This window comes from Salvia splendens, chromosome 14 (assembly GCF_004379255.2).
Source record: "Salvia splendens isolate huo1 chromosome 14, SspV2, whole genome shotgun sequence".
In the NCBI taxonomy this organism is placed as follows: Eukaryota; Viridiplantae; Streptophyta; class Magnoliopsida; order Lamiales; family Lamiaceae; genus Salvia; species Salvia splendens.
The window spans coordinates 19,155,367-19,172,915 of record NC_056045.1 but is presented as its reverse complement, the minus strand read 5'-3'; the positions used below and the strand labels follow the sequence as shown (position 1 = coordinate 19,172,915).

General features: G+C 42.4%; 1 protein-coding gene and 1 pseudogene across 1 annotated transcript; both read right to left on the bottom strand.

The window, feature by feature from the left end:
• Nucleotides 1-4,353: 4,353 nt before the first annotated feature.
• Nucleotides 4,354-6,775, bottom strand: LOC121766077 (annotated as a pseudogene).
• Nucleotides 6,776-11,079: 4,304 nt separating this feature from the next.
• LOC121764297 lies at nucleotides 11,080-12,778 on the bottom strand. The gene is made up of 3 exons (XM_042160342.1): nucleotides 12,108-12,778; nucleotides 11,481-12,033; nucleotides 11,080-11,091 (listed from the first exon to the last, which is right to left on the bottom strand). The coding sequence occupies exons 1-3, from the start codon at nucleotides 12,776-12,778 to the stop codon at nucleotides 11,080-11,082; spliced, it is 1,236 nt and encodes a 411-aa protein (XP_042016276.1).
• Between the last annotated feature and the right edge of the window lie 4,771 nt (nucleotides 12,779-17,549).

Sequence of the window (17,549 nt, the reverse complement as noted above, 5' to 3'; positions counted from 1 at the left end):
ATAAATACTTTATGCATATAAATGCTATCCCTTTTATCTTTTTTGTATTTATTTGTTATAAATATATATCTAACATAAAATTTCTTTATAGTCAACATTATTATTCACACGCATGCGGTACACGCACGTGCACGCGCTTGCGTGCACACACTACACACTAAAACATACATTGAGGAGGCTTGCTCAAAATAGGGAAGCAACAAGAAAAAACCAGGCTTAAGGAAAAGGCATGTTTTTAATTAAGACAAAAAAAAAAAATTAGTTTCGTTGTTGATTAATAAGGCAGGTTTATGTTCAAAAGTTGGAGTCCTGTAAAATAAATCTGAATCAGTTAAAGCTGGAAATTCAAAATGCTAGAGCACACATAGTCATATTTAGTCTCCATTAATTTAGCTATTTTTTTCTTAAATCCCAATTCCATAACTAAAATATTCTCCAAATGTACATCTTTTGCTATAAGGAATTTTATTGGGTGGAAATGCGGGAGCAAGGCCTCCCTTATACCAACATAACTCTATGTACAACTTTTTCTTAATTGAAAAAAAGTAAGGATGAGAAAATTTATCCCACCCATGTGCGTGGTTGGTGAATTGTGGCTGCGTGAGAAAAGTCCCACTGGGCGTGAATCTCGAGGGTGTTGAATTAATTAATGAATTAATGAGTTGATTCCGCGTATTTTTCTAGGTGCGGCATTATTTGATATGGAGTACGCACGATGGCTGGAGGAGCACCACCACCTGAAGGTGGAGCTGAGGGGTGCGGTCTACGAGTATCGGTTGGAGAGTGAGATGTGTGTCGCCATCGGCAGCTGGCTGGCCCACTGCCAATCGGTTGACATAACCATGTAAATATACTTTATGCACATAAAAGCTAAATTTCTCTTTTATCTTTTTCACATTTAACTTGTTATAAATGTATCATCTAACATAAAATTTCCGTATAGTCAACATTACTATTCACACGCACACGCACACGCACGCGCTCACACACACTTCACGTGCGCACACACGCACACACTAAAACACACATTAGAGCTTTACACACACTTAGAATTATAATTCAACTCAATTGTTAAATGAGCAATGGATTTGGTATTGAATTATAGAATTTCAATTCTAATTCCATGTACCGAACATACCCTTTATAAGATTCTCAATAATTGGGGATTACTATAATATATCCTCAACTATGCCTGTCAAATCGGATAACCACGGATACCGGATCTGAAAATTTCGGGTATCCGATCCCATATTTCCCAAAAACTAATACCCGACTCAGGTATCCAGTCCCGAAAAATCGGGTATTCAGTCCCGATTGGACAAAGGTGGTAGAGGGCAACAACTGTGGACAACGGCGGTTGGGTAGTAGGCGGTGGGCGGCCGAGAGCGCTGCAGCGCTGGGAGTACAATTCTTTTCTGTATATGTTACTAAAACACTTTGGTAGGCTTTTATTTCTCTGTTGCAAATGATTAATGAAGTGGTGTAAAATGGTCTAAAGCATAGAAAACAAAGTACGGCGTCTGTTTCTGGGAGCACAGCTTGGTGCTGTGCTTGTATGCATTGCAGAGGTGACTTCACAGGGAAGGGTTTTTGGGATACATTTAATTATTTAATTTTTTAAATAATAAAATAAATACAAATTTTATTAAATTTTTTAAAAAAATAAAAAATCGGGTAATTCGGGTATACTCGATCGGGTATCGGATTACCCAATACCCGATAATTCAAAAATCCCATACCCGAACCCGATCCCGAAACCCGAAAAATCAGGTACCGGATATTCAATTACCCGATTTTTCGGGTTTGAATATTGGATATCCAATATCCGATATCCATTTTGACACCCCTGACATCAATTTTTTTTTAATTTTATTTGTTACAGCCCCTCTCTTACTCTGTGTGTGTATTTCAATATCTCTCTCAAAACAAGAAAATAATTGTGGGCAAAAACAAGTTTTGATTGGGCTAGGGATGGATCGGTACGGTATACCGTACCGAGAGTGTCATACTGCATACCATACAGAAAGTAGCGGTATGAAAAAATTTCATACCGATACCTTACCGAATTTCCGGTATACCGAAGTCGGTATACCAAAAATTCGGTATGATAATTTTCAATACCATTATCATACGTTATTGCGGTATACCGTACCATATTACGGTATACCATACTTTTACGGTATACCGAAATACAGTACAACATGTTATAAAAAAATCTATTATAATTCTATATCCAAAATATATAAAATAACATTTCCAAGTGTTTAACTATTTGAAAAAAGTCCAGAAAAATAAAACTTCAGCAATCCAAATCCAAAACAACCAAATCTATACCCAAAATATTAAAAATAACATTTCAAGTGATCAACACTATCTTCATTTCTCGCAACCTTGTTGTTTTCATACCCACAATCCCACAAAAAATCTTTAAAGAAGTCATCCTGCATTTGACAATCTTTATTAATAGTCGGGCATAATCACAATGGCAAATACTATGAAACAACCGAACCAAAATAAATATATGAAGAATAAATCCATATATCGACACCACCTAATTAACTATGAAGAGATGAAATGATTAAACTTAAACGTGATGAAACCATCATAAGCTAACTACTAATATTAATATATTAAATAGAAAACGGGACATGGTTTAGGTTACTGTACAAATATGTGCTAAATGAAAATAAAGTAAAATAATGGCAACACATCAATATATTAAATTTTATAAATTTATATATATTATATCGAAGATTCGGTATACCATGGTATATCGCGGTATAAGATATTTGATACCGTTACCGTACCGAAAACTACGGTATACCAAAAAACCTGTATTTTCGGTATTTTTTCGGTACGGTAAGTCCTGTATTTCGGTAAGTCGGTATTTTTTCCCACCCCTAGATTGGGCCACAAATCCGTGTTAATAAATGAATTTATTTGTTTGAATCTATCATTGAATGATACTCCTCCCATCCCATAATAATTGTCACTCTTATTGTAGGCACGGATTTTAATAAATGTAAAAAAAGTTGGTCGGAAAAGTTAGTGTAATGTAGGACCACTTTTTTATATTGATTTTATAATAAAATGTGAGTGGAGTGAGTTAGTAGAATGTGAGACCTACTTATCATTTATGGTAAAAAATAAAGTGTGATAATTATTGTGAGACGGATCGAAATGAAAAAAAGTGACATTATTGCGGGACGGATGAAGTATATATTAGGTCTTAAATAGTACTACAGCTCATCGGATTCTCTCTTTTTTGAAACATCAATATTGGGCGCTTTGAATTTTAGACCTTTTGAAACATCAATATTGGACGGATGGAGTCACCATTAGATTTCCAAAATATCTCGTTTTTAATTACCTTTAAATTGAGACGTTTTGAAAACAATATTTAGTCGAGTTTTGGTGGTATAAAAATACCGCAATAAATCAATTGTACCACAAAAACTCAAACACAATTGATTTATTGCAAGATATCTCATATAACTAGAGACGAGGCACAAGATTTCAAGCTATAGAAAACTAGTTTACATGCAGGTAAAATGGAGCTTGAAACCAGCACAAAAAGACGAAGATCGAACAAGACAGGCTGCATGCTATCTACTAACCTCGAGCTAACAATGGTGCCTGTCTCTTTACAAAGACCATATTTGCCTATGCAAGGATCTCAGATGTTTCTTTCCCTTTGGGGTTCAGTCATCAATACTCTATCGCGTGGCCAATACACACATCCATTTATTTACTACTCCTTCCGTCTCATTCAAGATGGTCACCTTTCTTTTTTTGTTTGTCCTAATCAAGATGACCACTTTCCAATTTTGGAAATAACCTCCTCTCTCCTCATTAAAATATTCAACTACCTTTTTTCTTTCTACTTTATTCCACCTAGTAACACTTTTAAAATCCCGTGTCACTAAAAAATGTGTCCATCTTGAGTGGGACGGAGAGAGTGCTATCATATACCCAAATGAACATTTTTGAACAATTTAACAATTATATTAAGTACATCAGCAAGGTATTTTCCTTTTACAAGACAAATTAGAGACCGAGAGGACAAAGCAAACCTCGAGTTCAATTACAAATATCGTGAGTTAGAATCGAAGAATTAAGACTTTTATGACCTCAAGAATACTATATGTTTTATGAGTGAGCACATGATGGCTAATAATAATAAAAAGGACCAAAGTCGAGATCATAAATTGCTATTAATCTAAACAATATGTATAAGACCATAACTTCCCACCCCTATTATAGAAAATAAAAAAACAATCATGCATACCAAATGATGTACTTATTCATTAAAACTGAGCTTGAACAAATGAAGAAGCGGGAATTGAGTTGTAAATTGTAATCAATGTGTGTGTTTCTTGTAATATAGAAACAAAGCATCTGATCTAAGAGTGTACACCAATGGTTAGGTTCACCAATTTAAGAACAAAGCATTCAATAGCCCAAGAGAGTGAATGCTGTAAATCACATCCAAAAGCAAACATCAATAGTGAACGAACATATATGGAAACATCTATCATGAAGAATACGGGGTAATGAAGGAAGCAATTCAGCTCCTGATGAGAAACTTCAAATATTTACCTTTCGATGCCCAAAACGGAGTAGCTACATCACACTCGGTCAAAAACATCTTGCCCAAATTAAGTCCACGTTTGCTTTCATTATAAATTGCTTCATATTCTTCATAGCAGCCGGCTGAGAGACTTGATGAGCAATTTCAAATTCTTTCTCGTGGCTTCATCCCCAGTAAATCCCAATATATCAGAGCTTATGTTCTGCACATGTTGTAGGCAGTGAAGAAAACTAATTTTGCAATAAGTACGATGACAACACATCTTAAGCGTCAGGTTCAGGGAAGAATCTAGGTGAACATACCTCAATGTTTTTCAATGTGAAAATGAGAGTATAGATAGACTTCTGAATTAGTTCTGTATTCTCTGGAGTTAATATTGATGATTGCACCTTTCTGCATATTCCACATATTATGCATCATCAGCCAATTTCTGAAGAACTGATGATCAAAAAGCTCAATGCCACAAACATCTTTGATTAAATGCTCAACTTCTTTCAGCAAACCGAACTGTAGACTACAGTTTACCTCAGATCCTCAGAAGCTCGTGTAAGGCTTCTGGTTAAATGCTCAACATCTTTCAGCAAACCACTATCATGAACTTCAGCCAGTAAAGGTTCTACATCTTCAGCTAGAGCTTGGATCTGAGAAATCACTACATCGGAGACCGAATCTTGCATGAGAATACATTCCAAGTAAGTAATTAACAGAGCATAGACCTATAAATACAGTTAATATAAAAACAAAATATTTGTTATTTACGGCACAAGATGGTTTTTCTTTGAAGTGACAAAATTTTTGGAATCAGGAGTCTGTCAATCCTCTGATGAAGGATTGAGTAATATCTAAACTAACATGTCACATACATAAATTCAAAACAGTGAAAATGTCACCAAACAAGCTAAAAGAAGCTGACTCAAGATAAGGCATCAGCCGAGTAACAAAAAGCATATGGACTATACCTTTGAAAGCAATGGCCTTGCATCTTCAACAACAGCAGCAATCCGTTCAGCCAAGGAATAGGTATTCGCGACACCTATTCCTTCAACTTAACGCCCAATGCGAGTGAATATCCCAACCATTTCATCCAAGCTCACCCCTTGGCGCCCCTTCAATTTTTGTCTGTCACACACAATTAGACCCTCTTAACACAACCAGCATGAAGAGGCCCAACTGACGGCACCGGAATGGGGTCTTGTGGTGTGATATCAATGAGTGTTTCCATAAGAAGACCCGACTGATTGACTTCAACCAACGAGTTACGTGGTATTATAACCTTATCGTCTTCTATCTGGAAGTATCAACATCAAGAAAAACTTGGTGATTGCCACAACACAACACAAACATCGAAGCCACAACTGGAAAACAGGTCTCACCTCAACTATAGCCTCAATATTCCTCAACGAGGGATTCACACGAACCACATTGCCTACATTCACCCCTCTGATCCTCACAGGCGTTCCAGTGGAAATGCCAGAAGCCTGAGCAAACTCAAAAACAGCCAAGTACTTGTTAAACTTTGATCTCAACTGAAACCCCCTCAACCAAGCCAAGCTAAATGCCAACAGAAACGCCCCAGAAATGAGGATCAAACCAACTCCACCCTCCCACACGCTTTTCCCCCCGAAACCGAAATCACTCAACGGCCTTAGAGTTCGCTTCAAGATTTCCCTAGGAACATCCGGAACCACCGAGAGCAGGCTCTTCGATTCACTCTGACGGTTATGACCCGCATCAGCAGAGGATGAATTGGCTCCGAGAGTAAGAGTTTTCCTCTTCCTATTTCTAAAAGGGGTAATTAGACATGGCAAGGAGCTCAATCCACCATGCCCTGAATTAAGTTTCACAGAATAAGATCTCAGAAGCAAGGAATTCGTTTCCATGTTCGTTTCCATGGCAAGGAGCTCAATCCACCATGCAATAGCTGAAAGTTATGGTCTCAGGATACTATCCTCGATCATTGACATTGATGAAGCCTTAAAAGAGTTGCTGAAACGAAGATTCGCAGCTTGAATCAACCAAAACGCAGTAGATATTAAAAATTGAAGTAGCTAGTGCAGATCTTAGAACGATTAAATTAGGGAAAAGTAGAAAGGGAGGAGATGCCGTACATATAGCTATTGGATTCAGGTTGGAAGCTCCGGTGGAAACCCAATCCCTAGACTTGCACCAGAGAGAGTGAGAGAAGTTACAGTGACGAGACGAAGTGAGATATTGGGCTGGGCCGTTTTAACGATTTGATATTTTGGTTGGAAGCCCATATGAGATAAACTCCTCCACTTAACCTTTGTAGGTCAATTTTGACATCACTAAAGTAGTATACTTCCTCCCATTACAAATAAACATTTGTTTTTCCATATGTGATTTGAGGTGGGGTTATTTTATGAGTTAATAAGGTGAGAATCAAGTAAGAGAGATATAAAAATAAAGATGATGTTGTTTCGATTTTAAGAAACGTTTCATTTTTAATGAACAATCCAAAAAAGGAAAATGTTTCATTTTTAATAGAATAAAAGGAGTATGAACCATTGTAACCTACATGCTATTCATCATGTATTATTGACGTTGTCGGTTCCGATCTCATTGAAAGTTGAATCAAAATCGTCCCGGTAATGGTCTAGTCGGTTTCAGTTTTAATATTGATTCCTGTTTGAATTAAACATTTTTTCTCACTTTTATTTTATTTATGTTATTTTATATTTTCTTGTAATCAAATACAAAGCAAAATATGAAAATCGAGCACATATTTTTTTATTATTTATTTTATTTTATATTTAAATATAAATCAAAATATTTTATACTTCCTTCGTTCCAATGTAGTTTAGTCGTATTCCTTTTTGGGTTTTTTTTTTAAATTAACTCCTATACGAAGGAGGAAATTATAATCTAATGTCAAGAGGGCTCGAACTCGGCACCTCATACAATAATGTCTAAGCTCCTTGCCGCTAGAACAAAAGCTCTGGACTCGTATTCCTTTCTGGGTTTTTTTTTTCCTCAAACACCATCACGGCGAGGGGTTAAGGCGGACCCCCAACCTGTATATATCAAAAATCACCAAAAGAACATCCATCATCCAAGCCCAAAAGTGACTCGGTCCGCACGAAAGATACAAATCACAAGAGCTAACAAAGCTACTATGGTATCTCCACAGACCGGGTACTAACCATCTAAGTAACGAGAAAAATAAACATAACAAAGCTATACACCAAAATAATAACAAGGATGATGGCCAAAAGCTGGCCAACTCCAAATGAAAACAAAAAACCATAAATCAAAACCACGAACCATGTGAAGTAGTCATCCATCTCGATATCTGAATCTGAAGTTTGGATAGCCCAACTGGTGCATCCTGACGAGCGACTTCAAATACCGAGGCGCTGAATCCGCATCAAAGAAGGTGATGGCAGGGGTCTGGACCCCCCTACCTGCCAAAAAATCGGCTGGCCGGTTGCCCTCGAGATAGATGTGAGAGAACATAAACTGCGTCTGTGCGAGCAAAGTGCGAATGCGAGCCATGTGATGTCTCACATCCGCTGCTCCTCCGCGTCCTGAAGTGAACACCGCGACCACTGCTGCCGCATCCATCTCGACCCAAACATGCGATGAGAACTGCATAGCCAAAGTCAGCCCGTGAAGAAGAGCTAAGAGCTCCGCCTCGAAGGCCGACCTAGCTACGAGGGGCGTGCAAAAGGCACCCAGGAGGGAACCGTCTGAACCACGAACCACTCCCCCACCGCCTGCATGTCCCGTCGAGCTAGTAAAGGCCCCGTCGGTGTTCAGCTTCACCCAAGGATCGTCGGGTGGATACCAAAGCACTTGCAGGGACCGTAGAACTCGCCGGCGAGGAGGAATCGAAGGCATGAAGTCGACGGCCGGGGTGCAACCGCGCCAATGAAGGGGGACTAGCACACCCGCCGCCACCAAGATCCGCAAATGCTGAACAACCTGCCAAATAACATGTGAAGAACGAAAAGAAATGCCGCGGTGCTTGCAGCTATTCCTCTCCGTCCAAATAAACCAGTATACCAAATGAAGCTGATGTGCAAGGCGGTGGCCCTGTGAGAGGACCTCCACCAAAAACCTAATCTAAGTGCAATATCAGTGCACGTGTGAATGTGTGTGCTAATGTAAGGGAACCAACCATCGAAGTAATCCCAAACCGATCTCGCCAGAGGACTCGACACAAACAAATGCTGAAACGACTCAACTGAAAAAGAAGAGACACAACACAGACACTTGGATGCAAGAGAGATACCGCGGGCCTGAACATAACACTCAACAGGGACCCTCTGGAGGAGGAGGCGCCAGATGAAGACAGAGATGGTCGGGGTCAACCCAGCATTCCAAACCATGCGAAGTCCGAAATGTCTAGGGGACCGTGTCCGGATGAGCTCCCAAGCTGAGGCCGTCGAGAACTCGCCATTGCCAGTGAGGCTCCATCGCATCACATCCCGCCTGCCCACCTCAATCGGAACAGCCCTGATAAAATCCAACACATACAAAGGCACACCATACAAAGCCAAATAATCATGCAGTTTTTCAACATGCCAAGTATGATCACGCCAAAACCTAGAAACCTCAGCGGCAGGGAGATCAGTCCCAGGCGGACAATATGTCCTAAGGGGAAGATCCCCGACCCACACGTCATCCCAGAAACTAATCCGCCCTTCGCCGAGGGACCACCTAATGAGACCATGAACCTGACCCCTAATGTCCGTGAGACGATGCCAGATAGGACTATCATGCACAGAGTAAGGAGAAATGAAGGCACGACCAGCATGGAAACAATACTTGCGGATGGTGAACTGCGCCCATAAAGAATCCTGCGCGAGAAATCTCCACCAGAGCTTGATGCTGAAAGCTTTGACGACCTCGCAGAAACGACGGATGCCGAGGCCTCCCTCATCCAACGGTAGGCAAATCTTCTTCTTCCAGCTAACCCAGTGAATCTTCCTCTGCTGCCCAACCGTGCCCCAAAAGAACCGGGCCAAGATCTGCTCCAACTCCCTCATCCAATACTCATACGGCTTCAGGACCTGGAAGATGTGAAGAGGGATGGTGACAAGGGTGCTCTTGATCAGAGCGAGGCGCCCTCCAAGAGAAAGATGTCTGTGAGACCAGCTGTGAATCCGGTCCACCATCTTCTGTCGGATATCTAAAAGGTAGCCGGCCTTCAGCCCCCCTTAGAGCATCCACAACCGTGCTCTTGCCAGCGGCACGATTGTGGGCCCGGCCCCACTTTTTCTGCCTGCTCCCTGGCAAGAGCACAACACCCACAGCTGTGCTCTTCCGCAAGGACGAGCACAATTCAATTTAAAATTCAATTAAACAAAAACATTTCCATAATATTAAAATTCATTAAAAAACCACAATAAATAATACAAATTACAAATAAAATAAAAAAGACATAATTAAAATCCTAAAAATTAAAAATTACATAATTAAAATACTAAAAATTAAAAATTACATAATTAAACTCCTAAAAATTAAAAATTACATAATTAAAATCCTAAAAATTGAGATTGAGATAGTTGTTTAGTATAGTGTCATTTTTTGTGTTTGAAATGAGAGTATTTATAGATGAAAGTATGAATTTTGGGGTAAAAATGATGAAAAAAAAATTAAAAGTGTGAAAAAAATGGATATATTTTATTAGGAAGTGAGGTAATATTTTTTTAATTAATTTTGAAATTTTCAGATTTTTTCGATTTTTTAAAAAAAAATAATAAAAAATGATAAATCAACGGGCCAATCAGAGCATGCCACGTCGACGCCTTGTGCTCTTGCCGCTGGCACGGCCGTGCTCTTAGCTAAGAGCACGTCCGTGCCAGCGGCAAGAGCGCAGCGGCGGTGGAGCGCGTCCTTGCCAGCGGCAAGGACGGACGAGCAGCATTCCACCACCGTTGGGGATGCTCTTATGGATAGGGACACTGAGGTAAGTGAAAGGGAGGAATCCCTGCTGGAATCCACTCGCCTCTGCCACCTCAGCCGCCCAAGCGTCGAACTTCTCAAAGAGGTAGAAATGACTTTTTCCCCTGTTCACCATCTGACCCGACATGGCGGAATAGTGCTCGAGGCAATGTACCAGCCTCTCCACGGACTGTCTGTGCGCCCTAACAAAAATGATAATGTCATCGGCATAAGACAAATGGGATATGGCCGGCGCGCGCCTAGCACATCTATACTCCATATCGGGATGTGTGTCCACAAGCCTGTCCAAGCTCCTCGACAGATAATCTGCAGCAAGCACGAACAAAGACGGAGATAACGGATCTCCCTGGCGAAGTCCCCTCGTAGACTGGAAGAAACCTGTCGGAGCCCCGTTCACAAGCACTGAGAACCAGCATGAAGAGATGCATCGATCGACCATACTCACCCACCCCGGCGGGAATCCCATCCTCTCAAGCACCAGGAGAAGGAAAGGCCACTGCACTCGATCATAGGCCTTAGCCATATCTAGCTTGAGGGCCAGATTAGGAGAGTTTGCCTTCTTAATGAGCGACCTGCCGATATCGTGAATCAATTCTTGAGCCAAGAGCACATTATCACTAAGCAAGCGACCCTTTACAAAACCGCTCTAGTTCGGCGCCAAAACCAGAGGTAGCAGCGGCGCCAAACGCGATGTCAAGATCTTAGTGATGATCTTGTTGGTCACATTGCAAAGGCTAATCGGCCTGTACTCTGCCCAGGTCGCCGGACTTGCCTTCTTCGGCAAGAGTATGATGGTCGTGGCTGTGAAGCTGCGGGGCATAGGAGCTCCTAAGAAGAAGTCCGCCACTGCTGCCACCACCTCTGCTCCAACGATGTCCCAACAGTGCTGGAAGAAAAGAGACGAGAAGCCATCCGGTCCCGAGGCGCTGTCCCCACTGATGCCAAAGACCGCCCCTCTCACCTCATCGGAGTCGGGGACTGCACAGAGGCCCTCGCGGTCCATAGACTCTGGGAGACCGCGCAAGAGATCTAGGTCCGGCTGCTCCAAGTGCTCAACATCTGACGTGAGTAGCCCCTGGAAGTATCCAACAGCCGACTGTCTGATGTCGTCCTCCGAAGTAAGCATCTGATCGCCTGTCTGGATGGCGTGGATCCTAGACTTCACCCGCTTCTGACGCACCCACCCATGGAAGAATTTGGAATTCCATTCGCCTTCTGCAGCCCACCGAATGGCAGCCTTCTGCTTCCAAAAATCCTCTTCCATCCTAGTGCAGAGTACGTAGAGAGCGGTGCACCGGCTAAGCTCACTCCTATGGGCTCCCGAGGGGTCCCCGTCGTAAGCCGCCTGCGCAGCGGCAACCGCCTCATCTGCCTCCCTCAGCTTGTCGAAGATATTCCCAAAGACCTCCCTGTTCCATCTCTTGAGAAATCCCTTAACTCTGCTGAGTTTGAACTGAAGATTAAGCATGCCGAAGAAGCCCGTCTCCGTCGTCCACACTCTGGCAACCTCATCCCTGAAGTGTGGTGACGAACCCACATGTTCTGAAACCTAAACGAAGGCCTCGGAATCTGAGTAGTGAGCTGGCACCGCACAAGCAAAGGGGCATGATCTGAAGAGATCCTAGGCAAATGAGTCACCCTAGTAGCCGCAAAGACGGTCGTCCAGTGTTCCCCAAGGAGGACCCTGTCCAATCTCTCCCAAAGCCCACTCCTCGTCCAAGTGAACGGTGGACCATCGAAACCCGGGTCCAGGAGCTGGCAGTCTGCAACGGCGTCGGCAAAGTCCATCATCTCTCCGTGCCTATCTATGACGCTGCCCCGTCTCTCCTCCTCAAGCAAGAAGATGTTGAAGTCACCTCCAACAAGCCAGGGAGCCCCGTCAGTAGCTAAAGAGATGTCCCTGAGCTTATTCCACAGATCGTATCTCCCCTCCCTCGAGCACTTAGCGTACACTACGGAGAGATAGATTGAGCAAGGGAAAATCGCAGCAGTAACTCTGATGTGAAGGACCTGCTCAGAGTCGTCAATTACCTCGACCTGCCAGTCCCTGTGAGAGAAGATCCAAATCTTGCCGCTTGTGTTCGAACACCTAAACTGCAACCCAAAGCGCCTACTAAAGAAAGAAGGCTGGGGATCCGTCTGGGGCTCAAGCACCGCGGCAAACAAAACACTGTACATATCGATCATATTCTTGAAATTGCCTTGGGTAGTAGCGTTCGCTATCCCCTGGGCATTCCAGATCATGAAGTGAGAAGACATGGGAAACTCAATAGGCTCCCGAGGCCGAAAGCCTCGCCTTCTTCGAAGAACCCTCTGCGGGAGGGGAAGTATATCCAATATACTGCAGCACCGGATCTGAGAAATCAAGCCTCGTATTCGGTACCACCAATATCATAGGATCCTGGTGGTCATCGCTATCCACCTCAACCTCGGCCTCATCCGAGGGAAAATCCTCCAATGCCCCGAACATGTTATCACCGTGCAAGACCATCGCCAGAGGGCAATATCCGAAACCGCGTGTAATAGAAGGCGATCTGGACCTAGAGGCCCGCTCTCTCCCTGACGAGGAATCATCCCCCTCCATACACTGATGTCCCTATCTGTCTGACACTGTCCTCGCCGAGGTGTCCTTCGCCTGACTCTTCTCTCGGCGCCTCTGTCGTTCCCTGTCGCGTTTGGCTGCGTACTTGTTCTTCTTCTTAGGCATGACAAAGCCATCGTCCCATGCAGCCTGTGCACCCTCTGCGGCTGCCGAAGAAGACCCAGGGTGTAGGACGGGGCCAGGAGTCGGCTCTCTGATCACCAAGCCCTGGCTGCGCGTCACCTGATGCAGAGGCTGTCCAACCACGAAGGGTGGCTTCTCTGTGTGCTGCCTAGCAAACGGCTGCTGCCGTGGGACCTGTGGCTGTCTACTAGGGCCGGCCGGATGAGAAACTCCCTCTCTGTTGGGAGGGGGCGGTTCTGAGGAGGCGGCCTTTGGGAATAGTCCCTCTTGGGAGGCATAGGCCTCTTCCCCGAAGCGTAGCGAGTCGCCGCCGCATGGCCTACATGTTTACATTCAGAGCAATACAAAGGGATCTTGTCCCACTTCACCTTTAGCGTCATATGTTTCCCCGCAATGTTGACATCTATCTCCTCAAGGATGGGGCGTGACAGATAGTTTATCTTTCCACTTCACCTTGAGTCGTTTTCATTTTTTTGGCAAATAGTTTATCTTTCCTCACACTATGCTCTCTTTACCTCTCTTACTTTACTGTTAACACAATACACAAGACTTACACACTCTCCGAGTAACTCACACACATAGAGAACACACACTAATTGAAGATGAAGAGAGATAGATGCTTTCTTGGAGAAAAGGGATTCTTTTTTTTTGATTGATTCCTAACACTAGAATACAAGCGAAAATTAAGCTACTTAAAGCTCATACAATTGTGGTAACTGCCACTAACAGAATGGAATCAAGAATCAAGAAATAAGAGCTTTCAACGGCTCTTTCCTAACAAACTAACTAACTCCAACGGCTAGTTCCTATCTTGCTTCTTCCTTTCCTATTCAGCTTTTAACTCTTCATGCTTAGGGACTGAATGTGAACTCACTTCTTACAATTCTCCACCTGAGTACACACTTCAGTTCTTGCAGCACGCCTTGATCAATTCTTTGCAATGATCAAACTTGTCTCTTCCCAGAGACTTGGTGAGCATATCAGCTGGATTGTGAAAAGTATCAATCTTGACCACCTTCAATCTTCCTCTTTCAATCTCATCTCTAATGAAATGTAGTCTGATGTCTATATGCTTACTCCTGTCATGGAAATACTGATGCTTAGCCAAGCATATAGCTGAACTGCTATCACAATGCACCACCATAGTTCTCTAATCAAAACCAAAATCTGATATCACACCCTGAATCCAGAAGCTCTCTTGCACAACTGCTGCGAGAGCCATATATTCTACTTCAATTGTTGATAGAGCAACAACACTCTGTAGCCCAGATTTCCAGCTAACCACAGTTCCAAACATGGTAAAGAGATAACCAGTTTGAGACTTCCTATTATCCAAATTTTTAGCATAATCTGCATCACAGTAGCCCACCACTACCTCCTCACTCACCTTATCACAGCCATTGAATACAATTCCCCAGCTACTAGTGCACTTCATGTATCTCAGAGTCCACTTAAGAGCATTCCAATGCTCTTTCCCAGGATCTGCCATGTACCTGCTAGTAACAGAAATGGCATGGGCCAGGTCTGGCCTTGTACAGATCATAGCGTACATAATGCTTCCAACCACACTAGCATAAGGAATAGACTCCATCTCCTGTGCTTCTTGTTTAGATTTAGGAGCCTGCTCCTTTGACATCTTAAAACTCTGTGATAGAGGTGTTGATGCAGCTTTAGCATTGTCGATATTGAATTTTTCCAGAACTTTCTCAATGTAGTCAGTTTGAAGCAGCCACAACCTTTTATAGCTTTTGTCCCTCTGAATATTAATGCCCAGTATCTTCCTTACTTCACCCAGATCCTTCATTTCAAAACTAGACTTCAAATCTTCCTTGACTTTCTGTATCTCAGCCATAGATGGTCCAGCAAGGAGCATATCATCTACATAAAGCAATAGATAGACAACTGGTGTACTGCCTTTCTTCTTTATGTAAATGCAGTCATCAAATTATGACCTTATGAAACCAATTTTTGTCATCTGCCAATCAAATTTCCTATTCCACTGCCTAGGACTTTGTTTTATTCCATAAAGGCTTTTTTTCAGCAAGCAAACCTTGTCTTCTTCTCCAACTTTCACATAACCCTCAAGCTGATCCATGAAAATAGTTTCCTCAAGATTTCCATTGAGAAAAGCAGTCTTGACATCAAGCTGCTGCAATTCCCAATCCAATTGATTCACCACAACCAGTAAAATTCTAATAGAAGTGTGCTTCACAACAGGAACAAACACCTCATTGAAGTCCATACCTTCTTGCTGTGTAAAACCTCTAGCCACCAAACGAGCTTTGAACTTGATTCCGTCTTTATCAGTAGTTTCAATCTTATTTTTAAACACTCATTTGCAGCTTACTAATCTCCTTTCCTTCCCATTAGATTTGAGCTGAGATTTATCCACCAAAATCCAGGTTTTATTCTTGAGTAAAGACTCAATCTCTTCATTCATGGCTTCTATCCATTTTTCTCTGTCTTTACTTCTCATGGCTTCCTTATAAGTGAGAGGATCAACAAGCTCAATGTTCTCAGCAGCACAAAGAGCATAATAGACCACATCAGAGAATTTCTCAGGAGGTTTAGCATTTCTTCTTCCTCTATCTCTGGCAATCTGATACTCTCTGGTATCTGTAGCTGTAGTCTCAGTACTGCCTCCACCTTGATTTGAAGCATCATCATTCTCTAGCTCAGACTCACTCTTTTAGTCACTAACTCCACCTGCACCTTGGCTCAGTCCCACAGACTCCACCTTGAAGAAGTCACTGTCAGCTTCATCAGAGTTCTTATTTTCTTTTAAATAAGGCATTTGATTCTCAACAAACACCACATCCCTACTAATGATTACTTTCTGTTTCCCAGGCTCAATACACCAGAGCCTATACCCCTTAACACCTTTTTGATAGCCCAACATGATACACTTTAGAGCCCTAGCTTCAAGCTTACTTTGCCTAGCATGAGCATAGGCTTCACACCCTAACACCTTGTACTTCGAGTAGTCATTGTGAGCTCCATACCACATATAATCTGGGGTCTCAAATTTTAAGGTTGTAGCAGGGCATTTGTTGATGAGATAGGCAGCTGTATACACTGCCTCACCCCAGAACCTGCTGCTCAAACCAGAGCCAAGAAGCAGACACCTTACTCTCTCAAGTATTGTTCTATTCATCCTCTCTGCAACCCCATTTTGTTGGGGGTTGCAAGGGACTGTCCTATTCCTCTTCATGCCCTTCTCTTTGCAAAACAAATCAAACTCAGTAGAAAGATATTCTAGGCCATTATCAGTCCTAAGGCATTTCACACTTCTTCCATTTTCTAACTCCACCTCTTTGTACCACATTTTGAACTTTGCAAAAGTTTCTGACTTCTCTCTTAGAATATACACCCAAAGCTTTCTAGTATAATCATCAATAATAGAAAAATAATATCTCCCACCACCAACTGAATTAATAGGTAAGGGGCCCCAAAGATCACTGTGTATGTAGTCAAGAGGTGTTGTAGAGGAATGAATACCTGTAGGATAGGGAGCCTTCTTTGCCTTTCCAAGGATGCACTGCTCACAGGGATCCATCTTGTTGCTGTTATCTCCAGGAATTAGGCCTTTCTTTTTCAGTTCTTTCATGCTTCCTTCAGCTGGATGGCCCAATCTCATGTGCCACAGCCTCAAGCTCTCATCTGACACAGCATTGCTTTCACCATCAACAACTTTAGCAGTGAGATAATAAAGGATATGCTCGCTGTCAGACTCCATCACCACCTGATTCCCAGACCTACCAAACAACTTTCCCTGATTCAGTAATATGTTGAAGCGTTTCTGCTCCAATATTCCTAATGAGATTAAATTCCTTTTTACTTCAGGAATAAATCTCACTCCAGTAAGAATTTTTATAGAACCATCTTGTAGGCACAGCTTCACCTTCCCTATCTCTCTGATCTGGCAGATATGATTATTGCCTAGGAGAGCAGTTCCTTCTGTTTCTTAAAGCTCATGAAACCAGCTCTTGTTGGGGCACATATGGAAACTACACCCAGAGTCCATGATCCACCTCTGACTGACTCCTTTTTCAGCTATATTCAGAAGTTGAGCTGGAGGATCTACACTCTCTACACAATCAGAAGTATTTTGTCCCTTTCCCTCAGAGGCTTGCTTCCTCTTCCATGCATAACAATCCTTCTTTAAGTGCCCTGGTTTTTTACACCAGTGGCAAGATCTGGTTTCTTTCTGAGCATCAGAGTTGAAGGCTTTAGAATCTTCAAATTTCTTCTTGAATTTCTGTTTTTTGAATTTCTTGACATTTAAGGCCTCTGCAGCTTACACAT

Bases quoted from the DNA above. Each gene is read 5' to 3' on its own strand.
- LOC121764297 (XM_042160342.1), bottom strand. From the start codon at position 12,778: ATGTCTTCTCACTTCATGATCTGGAATGCCCAGGGGATAGCGAACGCT. The intron at 12,034-12,107 runs GTGCCAGCTCAC...ACCACACTTCAG, and splicing joins CATGCCCCTTTGCTTGTGCG to GGATGAGGTTGCCAGAGTGT.